The sequence below is a fragment of the Aotus nancymaae genome, unplaced genomic scaffold (genome assembly GCF_030222135.1).
Source record: "Aotus nancymaae isolate 86718 unplaced genomic scaffold, 86718_ANA_hifiasm-v0.15.2.pri h1tg000040l, whole genome shotgun sequence".
NCBI lineage: Eukaryota > Metazoa > Chordata > Mammalia > Primates > Aotidae > Aotus > Aotus nancymaae.
The window spans coordinates 58,036,352-58,056,030 of record NW_026988454.1 but is presented as its reverse complement, the minus strand read 5'-3'; the positions used below and the strand labels follow the sequence as shown (position 1 = coordinate 58,056,030).

The window sequence follows — 19,679 nt, the reverse complement described above, 5'->3', positions numbered from 1 at the left end:
TTGTGTTAGGGAGGTGGAATGTTACCCAGCCAAGATGTCCTTCCTAGAGGGAGTAGGCTGGGTGATGGTGTGCAGAGAGGGAGGAGGGGAAGTGGTTTGGCTAACAGGAAGTCAAAGTTTCCTCTAGTCAAATGACCTGGAACACTAAGAGGAGAGAATGGAGTCCTAACTTAACACCCAGTGTGCTGTCTCCTTCCTACTTCTGTGCTTTTGTCAAAAACTGCTGCCTTCTCCTCCTAAAGAAGCCAAGACCAAACACACACTGAAAAGGAGACACATTTAGAGACAGCCGACTCCTCTTTGCCAGGAATTCCTTCTTTTGGATGGATTCTGCTCTCTCTGGCTCCCTGACTCCTGGCTGCAGACGCAAATGCATGTCTGAACCTGAATTCACGAGCAAGAAGAGTGTGGCCCAGCACTCTGTTAAGTCAGCTGAGCGCAGAGCTAAACCCAGAATCAGCTCACTGGGCATTTGCCAGGTGAAGGCCTCAAACTAGAATTGTGCCACAGATGTGGTCCCTCACCAGGCTTATCTGAGAGCTGGAGGCCTGCCACAACAGCACCCTGGAAAAAATATCCAACTTCTCATCTGAAGTACACATGAGCCCTGTCTTGTCATAGCTGAGACTTTTAAAAAGTCTTAAACATCTTAAGAAATGTGAATTATTGGGCACATTAGCTCCTGGATTTTCTATTTCGGCTGTATTGGGACAGTGGCGATATGTCTCCTGGCCCTTATTTCCTAAAGGAAAAGCAAAAACAGATTTATTTATATGTTTATTAGGGAAAGTAGGAACATGGAATCCCATTTTCTTTTCTTTTCTTCTTTTTTTTTTTTTTTTGAGACGGAGTCTTGCTCTGTCACCAGGCTGGAGTGCAGTGGCGCAATCTCGGCTCACTGCAACCTCCGCCTCCTGGGTTCAAGCAATTCTTCCGCCTCAGCCTCCCTAGTAGCTGGGCCCACAGGCGCATGCCACCGTGCCCAGCTAATTTTATTTTATTTTATTTTATTTTTTAGTAGAGATGGGATTTCACCGTATTGGCCAGGATGGTCTTGATTTCTTGACCTCGTGATCCGCCTGCCTCGGCCTCCCAAGGTGCTGGGATTACAGACGTGAGCCACCGCGCCCGGCCAGAATCCCATTTTCAAAACCAGGACACAGCAGTAAGTAGTGTAAGTACAAATACCAGAGGCTCTTGCTCTTTCGTGCCCACATTTCTGGGTGGACTGTGCCAAGTGCTTGTTCTTGTGGGCACTGAGCCTCCTGTCAGTAAATTGAGTGTGCAGATAGGAAGGCTCATCTGAAATTAGAAACAGCTGGCGGGGCGGGAGCAGGCTGGCAGGTGTTCCTGCTGATGGCTGGCACCTCCATTAACAGAAAACGGAGCCAGGTGGAGCGTGGCTCCTAAGTCCGACTCCACAGATCTCGTCCCTTCAGCATTCCCCTGGGACCACGCATGAGGCGGTAGGCTCTGTCCAGCCAGTTCTTACCGACATAATTAACATGTGCATATGCTTTTGCTCTTCCATGTGGAAGCCAAGCAGCATGGACATTCTCATATCTTTCCACCACTGTCGTGTTATTTTAAAATACCTTATTTTTAACAGATAATAGATGCACATGGTTCAAAACTCAAAATGATGAAAAATATACATGTAGAGTCTAGTTGTCACCATGGACCTCCTTGCACCCTAGTCTGCCGCCTGTATGTAAACACTTTCATTAGTGTTCTATATATCCTTTCAGTGATTCTTTATGCATCTGTTCATTCTTTTATTCAACAACTATTCAATATATATTTACATTCTTTCATTATAGGAACTATGCTTAGGCTACTATATTTTAGGAGCTACTTTAGGAATATATTCTTCCTTTCATGGAGCAAAAATTCTTCCTTGCATTGGGTTTATAACCTGGGAAGGAGTAGACAACAAGCGATAACATAAGAAAACAGAAAATAATGGAGTAAGGGAGGGCGGTGTTGCAGAGGTTTGAAGAGGGCCCATTGCAATTTTAAATAGGGTGATTAGGGTAGACCTCACTGAGTGAGTGATGTTTTGAGCAGAAGCTGGAAATAAGGTGAGGAATTGAGCTATGAGGGTATCCAAGGGAAGAGCATTCCAGGCAGAAGGAACAAGTCATACAAAGGTCCTATGCAGAGCATGCCTATTATATTCAAGGAATAGCAATGATCTATGTGTGACTGGAGGGGAGACCTTGAGGGAGAGAAAGTAGTAAGCATTGAGGTCAGAGAGGGAGGGGAAAGAGAACAGACCATGCAAAGCCTTTTGAGGCTTTTGTTTACTCTGAATGCAGTGGGGACCCAGTCTCAGATTCTGAGCGTCATGATCTGGCTTATATATTGACAGAATCTCTCTGGCTAAGGCATAGAGAATAGGCTGTGAAGGAAGAAAAGGTGAAAGAAGAAAGAAGCTGGTGTGGAGGTTATTGCAATAACTTAAGAAAGGAGTGATGGTGCCTTAAAGTTGGGAACAGTAGAAATAGTCAGTGTTCAGACTCCGAGCTTATTGTGAAGTAAGCACTAATGGGTTGAGTATTATTAGGTGTGGGAGAAACAGAAGAGTTAATTATGACTCTAACATTTTCAACTGGGAAGACGCTGGGAGGATAAATTTCTATCAGCTGAGAGGAAAACTGAAAAGCAGGGAGAGAAGATTGGGAATTTGATTATGCACAAATTAAGTTTTAAATGCCTTTTAGACATCCAAGAAGACATGCCAAGTGGGTATTGGATCTAAATTTGCGAGTTGTCAGGATATGAATGGTATTTAGCTGTGAGACGAGATGGGAATGCCAAGGGAGTGAATATATATAGAAGTGAGGAGGTGGACCAGCGCTGAGCCCTGGGACACTCTAATGTTAACAGCTGAGGGTGGCGGGGGAAGAGCAAAAGACGTCTAGAGGAAATAGAAGGAACAAACAGGAAAACTAGGGCACTGCAGTGTCCCAATGCCTAGTGAAGGAGGTTTCTCAAGCAGGAGAAAGTGACAAATTGTGTGAAACGCTGCTGGTGGTTGAGTAAAACCACTGGCTTTAGCCACGTGAAAATCACTGGTGTTTATGCCAAAATCAGTTTCCGTGAAGTGATGGAGGTGAAAACCAGGTAAGTGGGGTTAAGAGGAACATTTGTAAGAAGTCGAAGACAGTTTAAGTATAGACTTCTTTTTCTGGGAGTTTTGCCACAAAAGGGTACAAAGAAATGAGGAAATAGCTAATGGGTATAGTGGGGTCAAGAGTAAGGTATTTATGAGATAGAAGAAATAATGTGTACTGTTGTGAGTGATCCGGGAAAGAGTGGAGAAATGATAATAGAGAAGAAAGGGGAATTTCTGGGGTAGTAATCCTAGTAGGCTTGAGGGGATAGCCTTCCCCCTTTGTTACCATTGTAGTTATCATGATAAAGTATAATAAAAAAGCAAAAAAAACTTTAGCTCCAAGATTGAAGCAGCAATATGGCTAACACAGAGGCATTTCTTATAAAAGGTGGCATTTTATGGCCACTGTTCTGCACCTTGTATTTTTCTAACAATCTGTGCTTCTTTTCATAACTGTATGTGGAGAATTTTCTTTTTTTCACAGCTGCATACTATTTCATTGAAAGGATATGCCATAGTTTATGCCCTGAAGGGTGGACACCTGTGTGCTTCCAAGCTTTTGCTGTCATAAACAATGTTTCTCTGAATAACTGTGGTTATTTTCTTTAAAAATTAAAAAAAAATTTATTTTTAGAGAGAGGGTCTCAACCTGTTCCCCAGGCTGGAGTGCAGTGATGTAATCATGGTTCACTATAGCCTTGACCTCCTGGGCTCAAGGGATTCTCCCACCTTACCCTCCCAAGTAGCTAGGACTACAGGCACTTCACCACCAAGCCTGTCTATTTTAAATGTTTTGTAGAGATGGAGTCTCACTATGTTGCCCAGGCTGGCCTGAACTCCTGGCCTCAAGTGAACTTTGTAGATACCTCATCTTATCTGTTAGCCATATTGCTGCTTCAGTCTTAGAGCTAAAGTTCAGTCTATCAACATTTCTTTTTTTTTCTTTTTTAAAATTATACTTTAAGTATAATTGTTACATAGGTATACATGTGCCCTGGTGGTTTGCTGTATCCCTCACCCCATCATCTACATTAGGTATTTCTCCTAATGCTATCCCTCCCCTAGCCCCCTACCCTCGACAGGCCCAGTGTGTGATGTTCCCCTCCCTGTGTCCATGTGTTCTCATTGTTCAGCTCTCACTTACAAGTGAGAACATGTGGTTTTCCGTTCTTGTATTAGTTTGCTGAGAATGATGGTTTCCAGCTTTATCCATGTCCCTGCAAAGGACATGAACTCATCCCTTTTTATGTCTGCATAGTATTCTATGGTGTATATGTGCCACGTTTTCTTTATCCAGGCTATCATTGATGAGCATTTGGGTTGGTTCCAAGTCTTTTGTATTGTGAACAGTGCCACAATAAACATACATGTGCATGTGTCTTTATAATAGAATGATTTATAATCCTGTGGGTATATACCCAGTAATGGGATTGCTGGGTCAAATATTATTTCTATTTCTAGATCCTTGAGGAATCACCACACTGTCTTCCACAATGGTTGAACTAATTTACACTCCCACCAACAGTGTAAAAGTGTTCCTATTCCTCCACATCCTCTCCAGCATCTGTTGTCTCCTGACTTTTTAATGATTACCATTCAAACTGGTATGAGATGGTATCTCATCGTGGTTTTGCTTTGCATTTATCTAATGACCAGTGATGATGAGCCTTTTTTGATATGTTTGTTGGCTGCATAAATGTCTCCTTTTGAGAAGTGTCTATTCATATCCTTCACTCACTTTTTGATGGGGTTTTCTTTTTTGTTCTTGTAAAAAAACAAATTTCTTCTTGTAAATTTGTTTAATTTCTTTGTAGATTCTGGATATTAGCCCTTTGTCAGATGGGTAGATTGCAAAAATGTTCTCCCATTCTGTAGGTTGCCTGTTCACTCTAATGATAGTTTATTTTGCTGTGCAGAAGCTTTTTAGTTTAATTAGATCCCATTTGTCCATTTTGGCTTTTGTTGCTATTGCTTTTTCAGTCAAGAAGTCTTGCCCATGCCTGTGTCCTGAATGGTATTGCCTAGGTTTTCTTCTAGAGTTTTTATAGTGTTAGGTCTTATTTTTAAATCTTTAATCCATCTGGAGTTAATTTTTGTATAAGGTGTAAGGAAGGGATCCAGTCTCAGCTTTCTGCATGTGGCTCGCCAGTTTTCCCAACACCATTTATTAAACAGGGAATCCTTTCCCCATTGCTTGTTTTTGTCAGGTTTGCCAAAGATCAGATGGTCATAGATGTGTGGCATTATTCTGAGGCCTCTGTTCTGTTCCATTAGTCTATATCTCTGTTTTGGTACCAGTATAATGCTGTTTAGATTACTGTAGCCTTGTAATACAGTTTGAAGTCAGGAAGCATGATGCCTCCAGCTTTTTTTGTTTGTTTTTGTTTTTCTCTTTTTAATTTTACTTAGGATTGTCTTGGCTTTGCAGGCTCTTTTTTGGTTCAATATGAAATTTAAGGTGGTTTTTTCCTAATTCTGTGAAGAAAGTCAGTGGCAGCTTGATGGGGATAGCATTGAATCTATAAATTACTTTGGACAGTATGGCCATTTTCATAATATTCATTCTTCCTAACCATGATCATGGAATGTTTTTCCATTTGTTTGTGTCCTATCTTATTTCCTCAAGCAGTGGTTTGTAGCTCTCCTTGAAGAGTTCCTTCACATTCCTTGTAAGCTGTATTCCTAGGTATTTTATTCTCTTTGTAGCAATTGTGAATGGGAGCTCACTCATGATTTGGCTCTCTGTTATTGGTGTATAGGAATGCTTGCTATTTTTGCATATTGATTTTGTATCCTGAGACTTTGCTGAAGTTGCTTATCAGCTTAAGGAGATTTTGGGCTGAGATGATGGAGTCTTCTAAATATACAATCATGTCCTCTGCAAAAAGAGACAATTTGACTGCCTCTTTTCCTAATTGAATATCTTTATTTCTTTTTCTTGCCTGATTGCCCTGGCCAGAACTTCCAATACTATGTTGAATAGGAGTGGTGAGAGAGGGCATGCTTGCTTTTTGCAGGTTTTCATAGGGAATGCTTCAGTTTTTGCCCATTTAATATGTTATTGCCTGTGGGTTTGTCATAAATAGCTCTTATTATTTTGAGATATGTTCCATTGATACCTAGTTTATTGAGAGTTTTTAGGTAATCGTGGTTTTTATCTTTGGTTCTATTTATTTGATGGATTACATTTATAGATTGGCGTATCTTGAACCAGCCTTGCATCCCAGGGATGAAGCCAACTTGATCATGATGGATAAGCTTTTTGATGTGCTGCTGGATTTTGTTTGCCAGTATTTTATTGAGCATTTTCGCATCAGTGTTCATCAGGGATATTGGCCTGAAATTTTCTTTTTTAGTTGTGTCTTTGCTGGGTTTTGATATCAGGATGATGCTGGCCTAATAAAATGAGTTGGAGAGGAGTTCCTCTTTTTGTATTGTTTGGAATAGTTTCAGAAGAAATGGTACCGGCTCCTCTTTGTACTTCTAGTAGAATTTGGCTGTGAATCCATCTGGTCCTGGACGTTTTTGGTTGGTAGGCTATTAATTGCTGCCTCATTTTCAGATCTTGTTATTGGTCTATTCAGGGATTTTCCTGCTTTAGTCTTGGGAGGGTGTAATGTCCAGGAATTTATCTATTTTTTCCTAGATTTTCTGGTTTATCTGCACAGAGGTGTTTATAGTGTTCTCTGATGGTAGTTTGTATTTCTGTGGGATTGGTGGTGATATCTCCTTTAACATTTTTTTATTGCATCTATTTGATTCTTCTCTTTTTTCTTCTTTATTAGCCTGGCTAGCAGTCTATCTATTTTGTTGATCTTTTAAAAAAACACTAGGCCCTGGGTTCATTTATTTTTTGAAGGGTTTTTCTTTTGTGTGTGTGTGTCTCTGTATCCTTCAGTTCTGCTCTGATCTTGGTTCTTTCTTGTCTTCTGCTAGCTTTTGAATTTCTTTGATCTTGCTCCTCTAGTTCTTTTAATTGTGATGTTAGGGTGTCGATTTTAGATCTTTCCTCGTTTCTCTTGTGGACATTTAGTGCTATAAATTTCCCTCTATACACTGATTTAAATGTGTCCCAGAGATTCTGGTACATTGTGTCTTCATTCTCATTGGTTTCAAAGAACATCTTTATTTCTGCCTTCATTTCATTAGGTATTCAGTAGTCATTCAGGAGAAGGTTGTTCAGTTTCCATGTAGTTGTGTGGTTTTGAGTGAGTCTCTTAATCCTGAATTCTAATTTGATTGCACTGTGATCTGAGAGACTGTTTGTTATGATTTCCATTCTTTTGCATATGCTGAGGAGTGTTTTACTTCCACTTATGTGATCAATTTTAGAATAAGTGTGATGTGGTGCTGAGAAGAATGTATATTCTGTGGATTTGGGGTGGAGAGTTCTGTAAATGTCTATTAGGTCTGCTTGGTCCAGAATCGAGTTCAAGTCCTAGATATCCTTGTTAATTTTCTGTCTCATTGATGTGTCTAATATTGACAGTGGGGTGTTAAAGTCCTCCACTATTACTGTGTAGGAGTCGATGTCTCTTTGTAGGCTTCTAAGAACTTGCTTTATGGATCTGGGTGCTCCTGTGTTGGGTGCTTGTATATTTAGGATAGTTAGCTCTTCTTGTTGCATTGATCCCTTTACCATTATGTAATATCCTTCTTTGTCTCTTTTGATCTTTCTTAGTTTAAAGGCTGTCTTATCAGAGACTAGGATCATAACCTTTCCTTTTTTTTTTTTTTTTTTTGCTTGATAAATCTTCCTCCATCTTGTTATTTTAAGCCCATGTGTTTCTTTGCAAGTGAGATGGGTCTCCTGAATACAGCACACTGATGGTTCTTGACTGTTTATCCAATTTGCCAGTCTGTGTCTTTTAATTAGGGCATTTAGCCTATTTACATTTAAGATTAATATTGTTATGTGTGAATTTGATCCTGCCATTATGATGCTAGCTGGTTGTTTTGCCTGTTAGTTGATGCAGTTTCTTCATAGTGTCAATGGTCTTTACAATTTGGTATGATTTTTGCAGTGGCGGGTACCAGTTGTTCCTTTCTGTTTAGCGCTTCCTTCAGGAGCTCTTGTAAGGCAGGCCTGGTGGTGACGAAATCTCTTGGCAGTTGCTTGTCCATAAAGGATTTTATTTCTCCTTAGCTTATGAAGCTTAATTTGGCTGGATCTAAAATACTATGTTGAAAACTCTTTTCTTTAAGAATGTTGAATATTGGCCCTCACTCTCTTCTGGCTTGTAGGGTTTCTGCTGAGAGATCTGCTGTGAGTGTGATGGGCTTCCCTTTGTGGGTAACCCGACCTTTCTCTCTGGCTGCCCTTAGAATTTTCTTTCCTTGCTTCTCATATGGGCATTTATTGCTATATATTTTCCTCTAGACATTGCTTTAAATGTGTCCCAGAGATTCTGTTATGTTGTGTCTTCATTCTTGTTGGTTTCAAAGAACATCTTTATTTCTGCCTTCATTTCATAGTTTATCCAGTCAACATTCAAGAGCCAGTTGTTCAGTTTCCATGAAGTTGTGCGGTTCTGAGTTAGTGTCTGCATTCTGACTTCTAACTTGATTGCACTGTGGTCTTAGAAACAGTTATGATTTCCGTTTTTTGCTTTTGCTGAGGATTGATTTTCTTCCGATTATGTGATCAGTTTTAGAGCAGGTGTGATGTGATGCTGAAAACAATGTATATTCTGTGGATTTGGGGTGGAGAGTTCTGTAAATGTCTGTTAGGTTTGCTTGGTCCTGGTGTGAGTTCAAGTCCTGGATATCCTTGTTTATTTTCTGTCTTGTCGATCTGTCTAATATTGACAGTGGAGTGTTAAAGTCTCCGACTATTATTGTGTGGGAGTCTAAGTCTCTTTATAAGTCATTAAGAACTTACTTTATGTATCTGGGTGCTCCTGTATTGGGTGCGTATATATTTAGGATTGTTAGCTCTTCTTGTTGTATTGATCCTTTTACCATTGTGTAATGTCCTTCTTTGTTTCTTTTGATCTTTGTTGCTTTAAAGTCTATTTTATCAGAGACTAGGATTGCAACTCCTGCTTTTTTGCTCTCCATTTGCTTGGTAAATCTTCCTCCATCCCTTTATTTTGAGCCTATGTGTGTCCTTGCATGTGAGATGGGTTTCCTGGATACAGCACACCGATGGGTTTTGGCTTTTTATCCAATTTGCCAGTCTGCGTCTTTTGATTGGGGCATTTAGCCCGTTTACATTTAGGGTTAATATTGTTATGTGTGAATTTGATCCTGCCATTTTGATGCTAGCTGGCTGTTTTGCCTGTTAGTTGATGCAGATTCTTCATTGTGTTGATGCTCTTTACCATTTGGTATGTTTTTGGAGTGGCTGGTACTGGTTGTTGCTTTCTATGTTTAGTGCTTCTTTCAGGAGCTCTTGTAAGGCAGGCCTGGTGGTGATGAAGTCTCTGAGTAATTGCTTGTTTGTAAAGGATTTTATTTCTCCTTTGCTTATGAAACTTAGTTTGGCTGGATATGAAATTCTAGGTTGAAAGTTCTTTTCTTTAAGGATGTTGAATATTGGCCCCTACTCTCTTCTGGCTTGTAGGGTTTCTGCTGAGAGATCCACTGTGAGTCTGAGGGGTTTCCCTTTGTGGGTAACTTGACCTTTCTCTCTGGCTTCCCTTAGCATTTTCTCCTTCATTTCAACCCTGGTGAATCTGATGATTATGTGTCTTGGGGTTACTCTTCTTGAGGAATATCTTTGTGATGGTCTCTGTATTTCCTGGACTTGAATATTGGCCCACCTTGCTAGCTTGGTGAATCTCCCCTGGGTAGTATCCTGAAGAGTATTTTCCAGCTTAGATTCATTCTCTCCATCACGTTCAGGTACACCTATCAAACGTAGATTAGATCTTTTCACATAATCCCATATTTCTTGGAGGCTTTGTTTCTTTTTACTCTTTTTTCTCTAATCTTGCCTTCTCATTTTATTTCATTGAGTTGATCTTCAACCTCTGATATCCTTTCTTCTGCTTGGTCGATTCAGCTATTGAAACTTGTGTATGCTTCGTGAAATTCTCATGTTGTATTTTTCAGCTCCATCAATTCATTTATATTCCTCTCTCAGCGTTTATTCTCATTAGCATTTCATCAAACCTTTTTTCAAGGTTCTTACTTTCTTTGCATTGGGTTAGAACATGTTCTTTTAGCTCAGAGAAGTTTCTTATTAATCACTTTCTGAAGCCTGTTTCTGTCAATTCATGACTCATTCTCCATCCAGTCTTGTTCCCTTGCTGGTGAGGAGTTGTGATCCCTTGGAGGAGGAGAGGCATTCTGGTTTTGGGTGTTTTCATCCTTTTTGCGCTGGTTTCTTCCCATCTTTGTGGATTTATTTACCTGTGGTCTTTGTAGTTGGTGACTTTCAGGTGGGGCCTCTGAGTGGACCTCCAGTTTGTTGATGATGAAGTTATTTCTCTCTGTTTCTTTGTTTTCCTTCTAACAGTCAGGCCCCTCTGCTGTAGGACTGCTGGAGGTCCACTCCAGACCCTGCTTGCCTGGGGATCACCTGCAGTGGCTGCAGAACAGTAAGGGTTGCTGCCAGTTTCTTCTTCTGCTATCTTTGTCCCAGAAGGATACCCGCCGATGTCTGCCTGAGCTCTCCTTTATGAGGTGACTCTTTGGATATATGGGGATCAGGGAGCTGCATGAGGAGACAGTCTGTCATTTATTTGAGCTCAAGTGTTGAGCTGTGAGCTCCGCTGTTCTGTTCAGAGCTGCTGGGCAGGTATGTTTCAGTCTGCTGCAGCGGAAGTCATAACCACCTTTTTTTTTCCCCAGGTGCTCTGTTCCAGGAAGGTAGGGCTTTATTTATAATTTTCTGTCATGCTGCTGCCTTTTTTCAGGGCTGCCCTGCCCAGCTAGGAGGCAGCCTAGTCACAGTCTGCCAGCAGATGTGTTGCTGAGCTGCTGTGGGCTCTGCCTAGCTTCCGTGTGAACTTCCCTGCAGTCCTGTTTATAGAGGTATAGTTAGAACTGCCTTGGCAATGGCAGCCCGCCTCTGTAATGGCGGACTCTCTCTGTAATGGCAGACTCTCTCTGTAATGGCGGACCACCTCGGCAGTGTTGGGCCACCTCAGTAGTGGCGGGTTGCCTCGGCAATGGCAGACACCCCTCCCCCACAGAGCTGGACCGTCCGGGGTTCAGCTGTGCTTGCTATGAAACTCTCAATCCAGAGCATTTCAGATTGCTGGTTTTTTTTGGGGGTGGGACCAGCCGAGCCTGATTACCTGGCTCCCTACCTCAGACCCCTTTTTTTTCAGTTGAATGAGTGACTCTGTCTCCCAGGCATTCCAGTCACCAATTGAAATGGCACCCAGATCTGTGTGATTTCCCATGTGGAGACCTACCACACCAGTTGAAACAGCTGCACTGGAGACTTGTGGTGCTTTTTCAATGGGAATCTCCTGGCCTGACTCCCTATTTCAGTCCCCTTTTTTTCAGTTGAACAGGTGACTCTGTCTCCCAGGTGTTTCAGTCGCCAGTTGAAAAGGCACCTGGATTTGTGTGAGATTTTGTGCAGAGACCCACTGCACTGGGCACTGGAGACTCGTGGCACTTTTTCACCCAGGAATCTCCTGGCCTGGCTCCCCATTTCAGTCCCCTTTTTTTTAGTTTAACAGGTGACTCTGTCTCCTAGGCTTTCCTGTTGCCTGTTCAAAAGGCGCCTGGATCTGTGTGATTTCCCATGTGGAGACCCACTGTGCCGGCTGAAACAGCCGCGCTGGAGACTTGTGGCGCTTTTTCACCCAAGAATCCCCTGGCCTGGCTCCCTGTTTCAGTCCCCTTTTTATCAGTTGAATGGGCGACTCTGTCTCCCATGTGCTCCAGTTGCCAGCTGAAATGGCGCCCAGACCCATGTGAATTTTTTGAGCAAAGACCTGCCGCGCCGACCAAAACAGCCGTGCTGGTGACCCACGGTGCTCCTCCACCTGGGAATCTCCTGGTCTATGGGCAATAAAAATCTGTCTGGAAATGTGGCATCCACTCGCCCTCCATGCTCTCACTGGGAGCTGCAATCCAGAGCTGCTCCTAATCGGCCATCTTGGATCCCTCTTCTATATCGGGTGCATATATATTTAGGACAGTTATCTTTTCTTGTTGCATTGATCCCTTTACCATTATGTAGTGCTCTTGTTTGTCTCTTTTGATCTTTGTTCGTTTACAGTCTGTTTTATCAGAGACTAGGATTGCAACCTCTGCTTTTTTTTTTTTTTTTTTTTTTGCTATTTGCTTGGTAAATCTTCTTCCATGCCTCTATTTTGATCTTATGTGTGTCTTTGCATGTGAGATGGGTCTTCTGAATATAGCACACCAATGAGTCTTGACTCTATCCAATTTGCCAGTCTGTGTCTTTTAATTGGGGCATTTAGCCCATTTACTTTAAGGTTAACATTGTTAAGTGTGAATTTGATTCTACCATTATGATGCTAGCTGATTGTTTTGCCCATTAGTTGATGCAGTTTCTTCATAGTGTTGATGGTCTTTACAGTTTGGTATGTTTTTGCAGTGGCTGGTACCAGTTTTTCCTTTCCGTGTTTATTGCTTCCTTCAGGAGCTCATGTAAGGCAGGCCTGGTGGTAACAAAATCTCTCAGCAGTTGCTTGTCCATAAAGCATTTTATTTCTCCTTAGCTTATGAAGCTTAGTTTGGCTGGATATGAAATTCTCAGTTGAAAATTTTTTTGTTTAAGGATGTTGAATATTGGCCCCCACTCTCTTCTGGCTTGTAGGGTTTCTGCTGAGAGATCTGCTGTGAGTCTGAGGGGTTTCCCTTTGTGGGTAACCTGATCTTTCTCTCTGGCTGCCCTTAGCAGTTTTTCCTTCATTTTCAACTCTGGTGAATCTGACAATTATGTGTCTCGGGGTTGCTCTTCTCGAGGAGTATTTTGTGGTGGTCTCTGTATTTCCTGGATTTGAATGTTAGCCTGCCTTGCTAGGTTGGGCAAGTTTTCCTGAATAATATCCTGAAGAGTGTTCTCCAATGTGGTTTCATTCTCCTTGTCAATTTCAGGTACACCGATCAAACATAGATTTGGTCTTTTCACATAATCTCCTATTTCTTGGAGGCTTTGTTCATTTCTTTTCACTCTTTTTTCTCTAATATTGCCTTCTCATTTTATTTCATTGAGTTGATCTTCAATCTCTGATATACTTTTTTCTACTTGATTGATTTGGCTATTGAAACTTGTATATGCTTCAGTAAGTTCTCATGCTGTGTTTTTCAGCTCCATCAGGTCATTTATATTCTTCTTCATGCTGGTTATTCTCATTAGCATTTCATCTAACCTTTTTTCAAGGTTCTTAGTTTCCTTGCATTGGGTTAGAACATGCTTGTTTAGTTTGGAGAAGTTTGTTATAACCCACCTTCTGATGCCTACTCTGTCAGTTCGTCAAACTCGTTTTCCATCCAGTTTTGTTCCCTTGTTGGTGAAGAGTTGTGATCCCTTGGAGGAGAAGAGACATTCTGGCTTTTGGAATTTTCAGCCTTTTTGTACTGGTTTCTTCCCATCTTTGTGGATGTATCTATCTTTGGTCTTTGAAGTTTGTGACCTTTGGATGGGATCTCTGAGTGGATGTCCTTTCTGTTAATCTTGAAGCTGTTTCTTTCTGTTTGTTAGTTTTTCTTCTCACAGTCAGGCCCCTCTGCTGCAGGTCTGCTGGAGTTTGCTAGAGGTCTACTCCAGACCCTGCTTGCCTGGGAATCACCAGCAGGGGCTGCAGAACAGCAAAGATTGCTGCCTGTTCCTTCCTCTGGTAGCTTTGTTCCAGGAGAGTACCCACCAGATGCCAGCCACAGCTCTCCTGTATGAGGCGTCTGTCAGCCCCTACTGGGAGGTGTCTCCCAGTCAGGATATGCAGGGATCAAGGAGCCACTTGAGGAGGCAGTCTGTCCCTTATTAGAATTCAAACGCTGTGCTGGGAGAGCCACTGCTCTCTTTAGAGCTGCCAGGCAGGGATGTTTAAGTCTGCTGAAGCTGAACCCACAGCTGCTCCTTTTCCTAGGCACTCTGTCCCAGGAAGGTGGGGACTTTATTTATAAGTCCCTGATAGGCCGCTGCCTTTTTTCAGAGATGCCCTGCCCAGTGAGGAGGGAGTCTAGTGACACAGTCTGCCTGCAGAGGCCTTGCTGAGCTGCTGTGGGCTCCACCCAGTCACTGTGTAAACTTCCCAGCGACTTTGTTTACAGAGGTGAGGTTAAAACTGCCTACCGGAGCTTCAGCAATGGTGGACACCCCTCCCCCAGCAAGCTCGAATGTCCCAGGTTGAGCTCATATTGCTGTGCTGGCTGCAGGAATTTCAAGCCAGTGGATCTTAGCTTGCCTGTCTTTGTGAGGGGTGGGGGCCACTGAGTCAGATCACTTGGCTCCCTGGCTTCAGCCCCCTTTTTCAGGGGAGTGAGGAGTTCTGTCTCACTGGCATTCCAGGTGCCACTGGGGTATGAAAGAAAAAAAAAACACTGCTGCAGCTAGCTTGGTATCCTCCCATAAAGCCGCCCAGTTTTGTGCTGGAAACCCTGGACGCTGATGTTATAGGCACCGGAGGGAATTTCCTGGTCTGTGGGTTGTGAAGACCATGGAAAAAGTGCAGTATCTGAGCCAGAGCTGCATGCTGGAGTTGTTCCTATTTGGCCATCTTGCCAACAATCCTCTTTTTTTGTTGTTGAGATGGATTCTCACTCTGTCGCCCAGGCTGGAGTGCAGTGGTACAATCTGAGCTCACTGCAACCTCTGCCTCCTGGGTTCAAGCAATTCTCCTGCCTCAGCCTCCTTACTAGCTGGGATTACTGGCGGGCACCACCACGCCCAGCTAATTTTTGTATATTTATTAAAGATGGGGTTTCACCAGGTTGGTCAGGCTGGTCGCGAACTTCTGACCTCGTGAGCCACCCACCTCGGCCTCTCAAAGTGTTGGGATTACAGGCGTGAGCCACTGCACCAGGCCTACTCTGCAACTCCTGCCAGCCAGGGTCCTGGAGAAGAAGCTGGCCAATGGCACCCACTCACAATGCATTTTGACACAAGCACAGCTGACATTTACAGTGACCAGGGAGTCAGGGGCAGGTTGTAGAGCAGCTTTTAGGAAATAAATTTCCCCGAGAGCCCAACGAAGGCTGAGCCCACAGAAGCCACACAGGCTGCTCCTTATGCTGCTTCTGGAAGGCCGAATGCACAGGGTGCCTGAGAGCCTCCCTGCACCCCTCCATCACTGGCCACTCACAGCTTCCTGTCTGCCCCTCCTCAGACGTGCTCCCTGTCCCATGTCCCCTGCAGGTGCTCTGCCTGCACCCTTCCCCCTTTCCCTGCTTCCAGCCTCTCTCCCCTTGAGCTGCTCTTTCAGCTCAACCTCTTGAAGCCTCGGCAGAGCCCTGAGGAAAGGAAGCAGTGGAACTTCTCTGGCCTCTGGAGATGCTCAAGGAGAGTCCTACCTTTCCCACCTCTTTGGTGTTACACAGACTCATCAAAGACTACTCCTGCTGGCTGGGTAAAACATCATGTTGGCTCAGAGCGCATGGCAGAGGGCCACCATGGTCCACTGGTGTGTTTCTGTGTTTGGGATCCTGTGTCTGCAGAGGCTATGGTGGCATTACTGTGAGAAGGGTTTGCCCTGCATAAGAGCTGTTGGAGGCCTGGTTGGCACACTTATGTCGGCACTGATGCCCAGGACAGATAGAGGCTGAGTTGCTGTGGCTGGCTGTGAGCACTGGGCTCAGAGGAAGTCACTAGCCACACTTTGCTGACCTCCAGTAAGGTCTTGTGACTTCTCATGGTTCCAGGCTTTCATTACAGTCAAACCAGGAAGTGCTTCCTTTGTCATGACCAAGCCCATGCAGCCTTGCCCTTTCACCAGTAGGTCAAGGTCCAGGGGTAGAATCTTAAGTTCCTTTTGCCTTGTGTCAGCAACTAAACCATTGCTGTCCTGGTGTTCGCTTTCCGCTAGACTGAATGGGGCAAGAAAGGTAACAGGGGCAGGTCATCCTGACCTCACCCCACCCACTAATGCAGCCCCTTGAGGAGGGCCCTAGAGTGTGAGTGGGAGACACAGTTCCTGCCCCTCATTGCCTGTCCACTGTTCATTAAATCCAGTGTGAGCAGAGGTTTCCATCTGCTGCTCCACTGCACATATCTTCATCATATCCTGCCAAGCTGATATAGTTGATGACTTTTTAAAAGCTCAACTACCTTCAGATTACTATATGCATTTTATTTTTACATATATTTGCTAGCTATTTTAATTATATAGTATATACATTTTATTACATTGTAGTAGAAAATATACTCGTAATCTTAGTACTCATTGATAACCACTATTATTATTTTTAAAAGACAGGTCACCCAGGCTGGAGTGCAGTGGCATGATCATAGCTCACTTGGGCTTCAAACTCCTGGGCTCAAGTGCTCCTCCCACCTCAACCCCTGAGTAGCTAGGACTACAGGCACACACCAACATGCCCAACTAGTTTTTGTATTATTTTTTTTTGTAGACATGGGGTCTCACTATGTTACCCAGGCTGATCTCAAACTCTTGGCCTCAAGTAATCCCTCTTTGGCCTCCCAAAGTGCTGGGATTACAGATGTGAGCCACAGCGCCTGGCCTCCACTATTATTATTTTGACATATTTTCTTCCAAACCTGATTTGTAACCTTTTTCTATTCATGCACTTTGATATGATTTGGCTGTGTCCCCATCCAAATCTCATCTTGAATTGTAACTCCCACGATTCCTACGTGTTATGGGAGGTGATTGAATTATAGGGTCTTTCACTGTTCTCATGATAGTGAATGAGTCTCATGAAATCTGATGGTTTTAAAAATGGGAGTTTCCCTACACAAGGTCTCTCTTTACCTGCTGCCATCCGTGTAAGATGTGACTTGCTCCTCCTTGCCTTTGCCATGATTGTGAGGCCTCCCTAGCCACGTGGAACTGTAAGTCCATAAACCTCTTTCTTTTGTAAATTGCCCAGTCTCAGGTATGTCTTTATCAGCAGCATGAAAACAAACTAATATACTTTTTTTTTTTATAAAATAAGATTATTCTGCATGATCTTTTTTATAGCATGTTTTCTTCCCCCACTTGACAGTATGTTATAAACATCTTTCCTCGTCAATAAACATATGTCCATTTATGGTGGCTGTTCAATATTTCATCATATCTATGAGCCAGATGGATTCAACTCATTTCTATTGTGAGGCACTTTAGGTTGTTTCCATTTTTCTTTTCTATTGGAAAAAATATAGAGAATATCTGTTTACATTTATTTTTGTGGACTTTTATTTCCTAAATTCCTAGAAGAGGAGCTACAGGGTCAAAAGTCACAAACATGTAAAATCTTGTCATAGATACTGCCAGCTTGCCTCCAAAATAGCATCATGTCTCCCCTCCCCAGCCGTGGTGAGTGAGCCACTGACCTCACTCCTCCATCAGGGCTGGTCTTACTGCTATTTGCCATCTCTGCTAGTTTGTCTCAATAACTTACCTTGGCCAAGCCCATGGTAGGCTTTCCCTGGAAGTTAGTGGGGCACTGGGGTTGCAGTGATAGGGCAGTGCCCTGGGCCATCCAGAACAAGCAAATCAGAGTCAGGGGGATCCCCCAGGCTCAAAGGACAGGCTGGCTTCAATGGCAGATGGCCAGGGAGTGGAAGCCAGCCTGACCCCAGAAGTGTCACAGATAAAACTCATGTTACAGTGTAGGCTGGGTCTTAGACTTGGCCCCATAAATCTTCTCACTCCCCATCCCCACAGATAAGATGCAAACACATAGAAACACTCATCGATGCACAGAGGGACAAACACACTTGCATAGATATGCAGGTCCTAGTTGGCTAGGTCTGTCCTGCCTTCCATATATTGGCTCCCATTTCTCTCCAGGACCTAAATCTAAGCCTGCCTTGGAAGGATAGGCTGTTCCCTAATTGCCACCTCTTCAAAAAGCATGCCCAATCTCCTGGAGAAAGGGAGTGAGTAGAATGGCCTAGAGAATGATCTGTGTGGGCCTTGGACTGGACCAAGAGATGGTCCTGCCAGATCCCCCCAGAGGGCCCCTTTCTGGCCTTCCTCCAGCCATGACCTGCCCCACAAGGTAAAAAAATTCCCTGGGCCATAGGGACATGTCTTCTTAGAGTCCTGGCTTTCATTTTAGACCATGCTCTAAGTACCTGGGACTGGAATTCCCTGAGTCCATGGTCTGAATGGGCCTCTTCCCTGATCACCTTCCCCAGAGTGAGAGAGGACCTCGTCACTAGTGTGCACACTCCTGGCCTGGAAGTGACCAAGGGGCAACTGTGGGAACATGGATGCAGTTTGGACATGTGAGCTAGGATGTCTGCTCACAGGCATGTGAAGACCTCCCAGCATGATGTAAGGCTAGAGCTGGGAAGAGAAAGGGGTCACACTGTAAACTATAGGTTGGTGACCAGCTCTCCCCAGGTCACCACACTTCAGCATAGAACTGAGAGTAGTGGCTCACCCCTATAATCCCAGCACTTTGGGAGGCCAAGGCAGGTGGATCCCCTGAGGGCAGGAGTTTGAGACCAGCCTGGCAAACATGATGAAACCCCGTCTCTACTAAAAATACAAAAATTAGCCAGGCATGGTGGTGTGCCCCTGTAATCTCAGCTACTTGGGAGGCTGAGGTGGGAGAATTGCTTGAACCTGGGATGCAAAAGCTGCAGTGAGCCAAGATTGCACCACTGAACTCCAGCCTGGGCAATAGAGCAAGACCCTGTCTCAGAAAAAAAAAAAAAAAAAAAAAAGAACTATAGTCCAGGAATAATAAATTCAAATCTGGCTTTCTAGGTCATTTTTCAGGTCTGTTTTTTAAGGTTGGAGAATTAAACATTTCATTCTGATAGTTTGTTAGTTTGATTTATAACCTTTCAATGTTTTGACACATGCTATATGGGCCTCCACTGTCCTTGTGTCCCTACAAATGTTCAAAGCTGACCTGAGAGAGAGGCTTGCAAGGCTCGAGCCCATGCTCGGATGTGGAGGAGAAACAAAAGTGAGTCTGTGAGCCAAGGCAGTGAGTGCCCCGGGCCCTGGCATGATGAGGCTGCCCTGCTGGCGTGGCTGTGACTAATGCCTTTCTTTTCAGATCACTTTCAGGAGAGATCACCTTGAGGCCTGCCTCCTTTCCCTGGGTTGTGATGTGATGGCAAGAGAATGCAGCAACTTTGAGACCTATTCCATGTGCTATGAGCATGTGTTGCATCATGCTAGGCAGAGGCTCAGCCAGAAAGAGCAAGTGGGTTCCCAGAGAGACGAGAACTACCATACAGAATGGGCGTGGGCAGGGAGGCCAGGAGGCACTCAGAAGAGAGAAGTAAAACCAAGGGGGTTAATGTGCATATAGCAGTTCTTATGCCAGAATTGAGGGTGAAATGTACCCTCAAATTTCTTTTCTAATTGGCTCATTCTCTTGGGCTCTGGTATTCTCAGTTGCACACTAGCCTATGTGCTTTGGAGGTATCCAGTGGGGAATATGAAAGGTGAGCAACAAAGGGATTGACCTTTCCACCCTTGGCAAACACAAGGCACCCACCATG

The 19,679-nt window shown here is 43.7% G+C and overlaps 1 protein-coding gene across 1 annotated transcript in view; it reads left to right on the top strand.

The window, feature by feature from the left end:
• The window catches only part of LOC105707413 (coiled-coil domain-containing protein 162-like), a 55,879-nt gene that overhangs the window by 18,304 nt on the left and 17,896 nt on the right, over positions 1–19,679 (top strand). Inside the window, 1 exon segment of the mRNA XM_064360368.1 lies at positions 1,098–1,174. Coding sequence (XP_064216438.1) covers positions 1,098–1,174 — 77 coding nt within the window.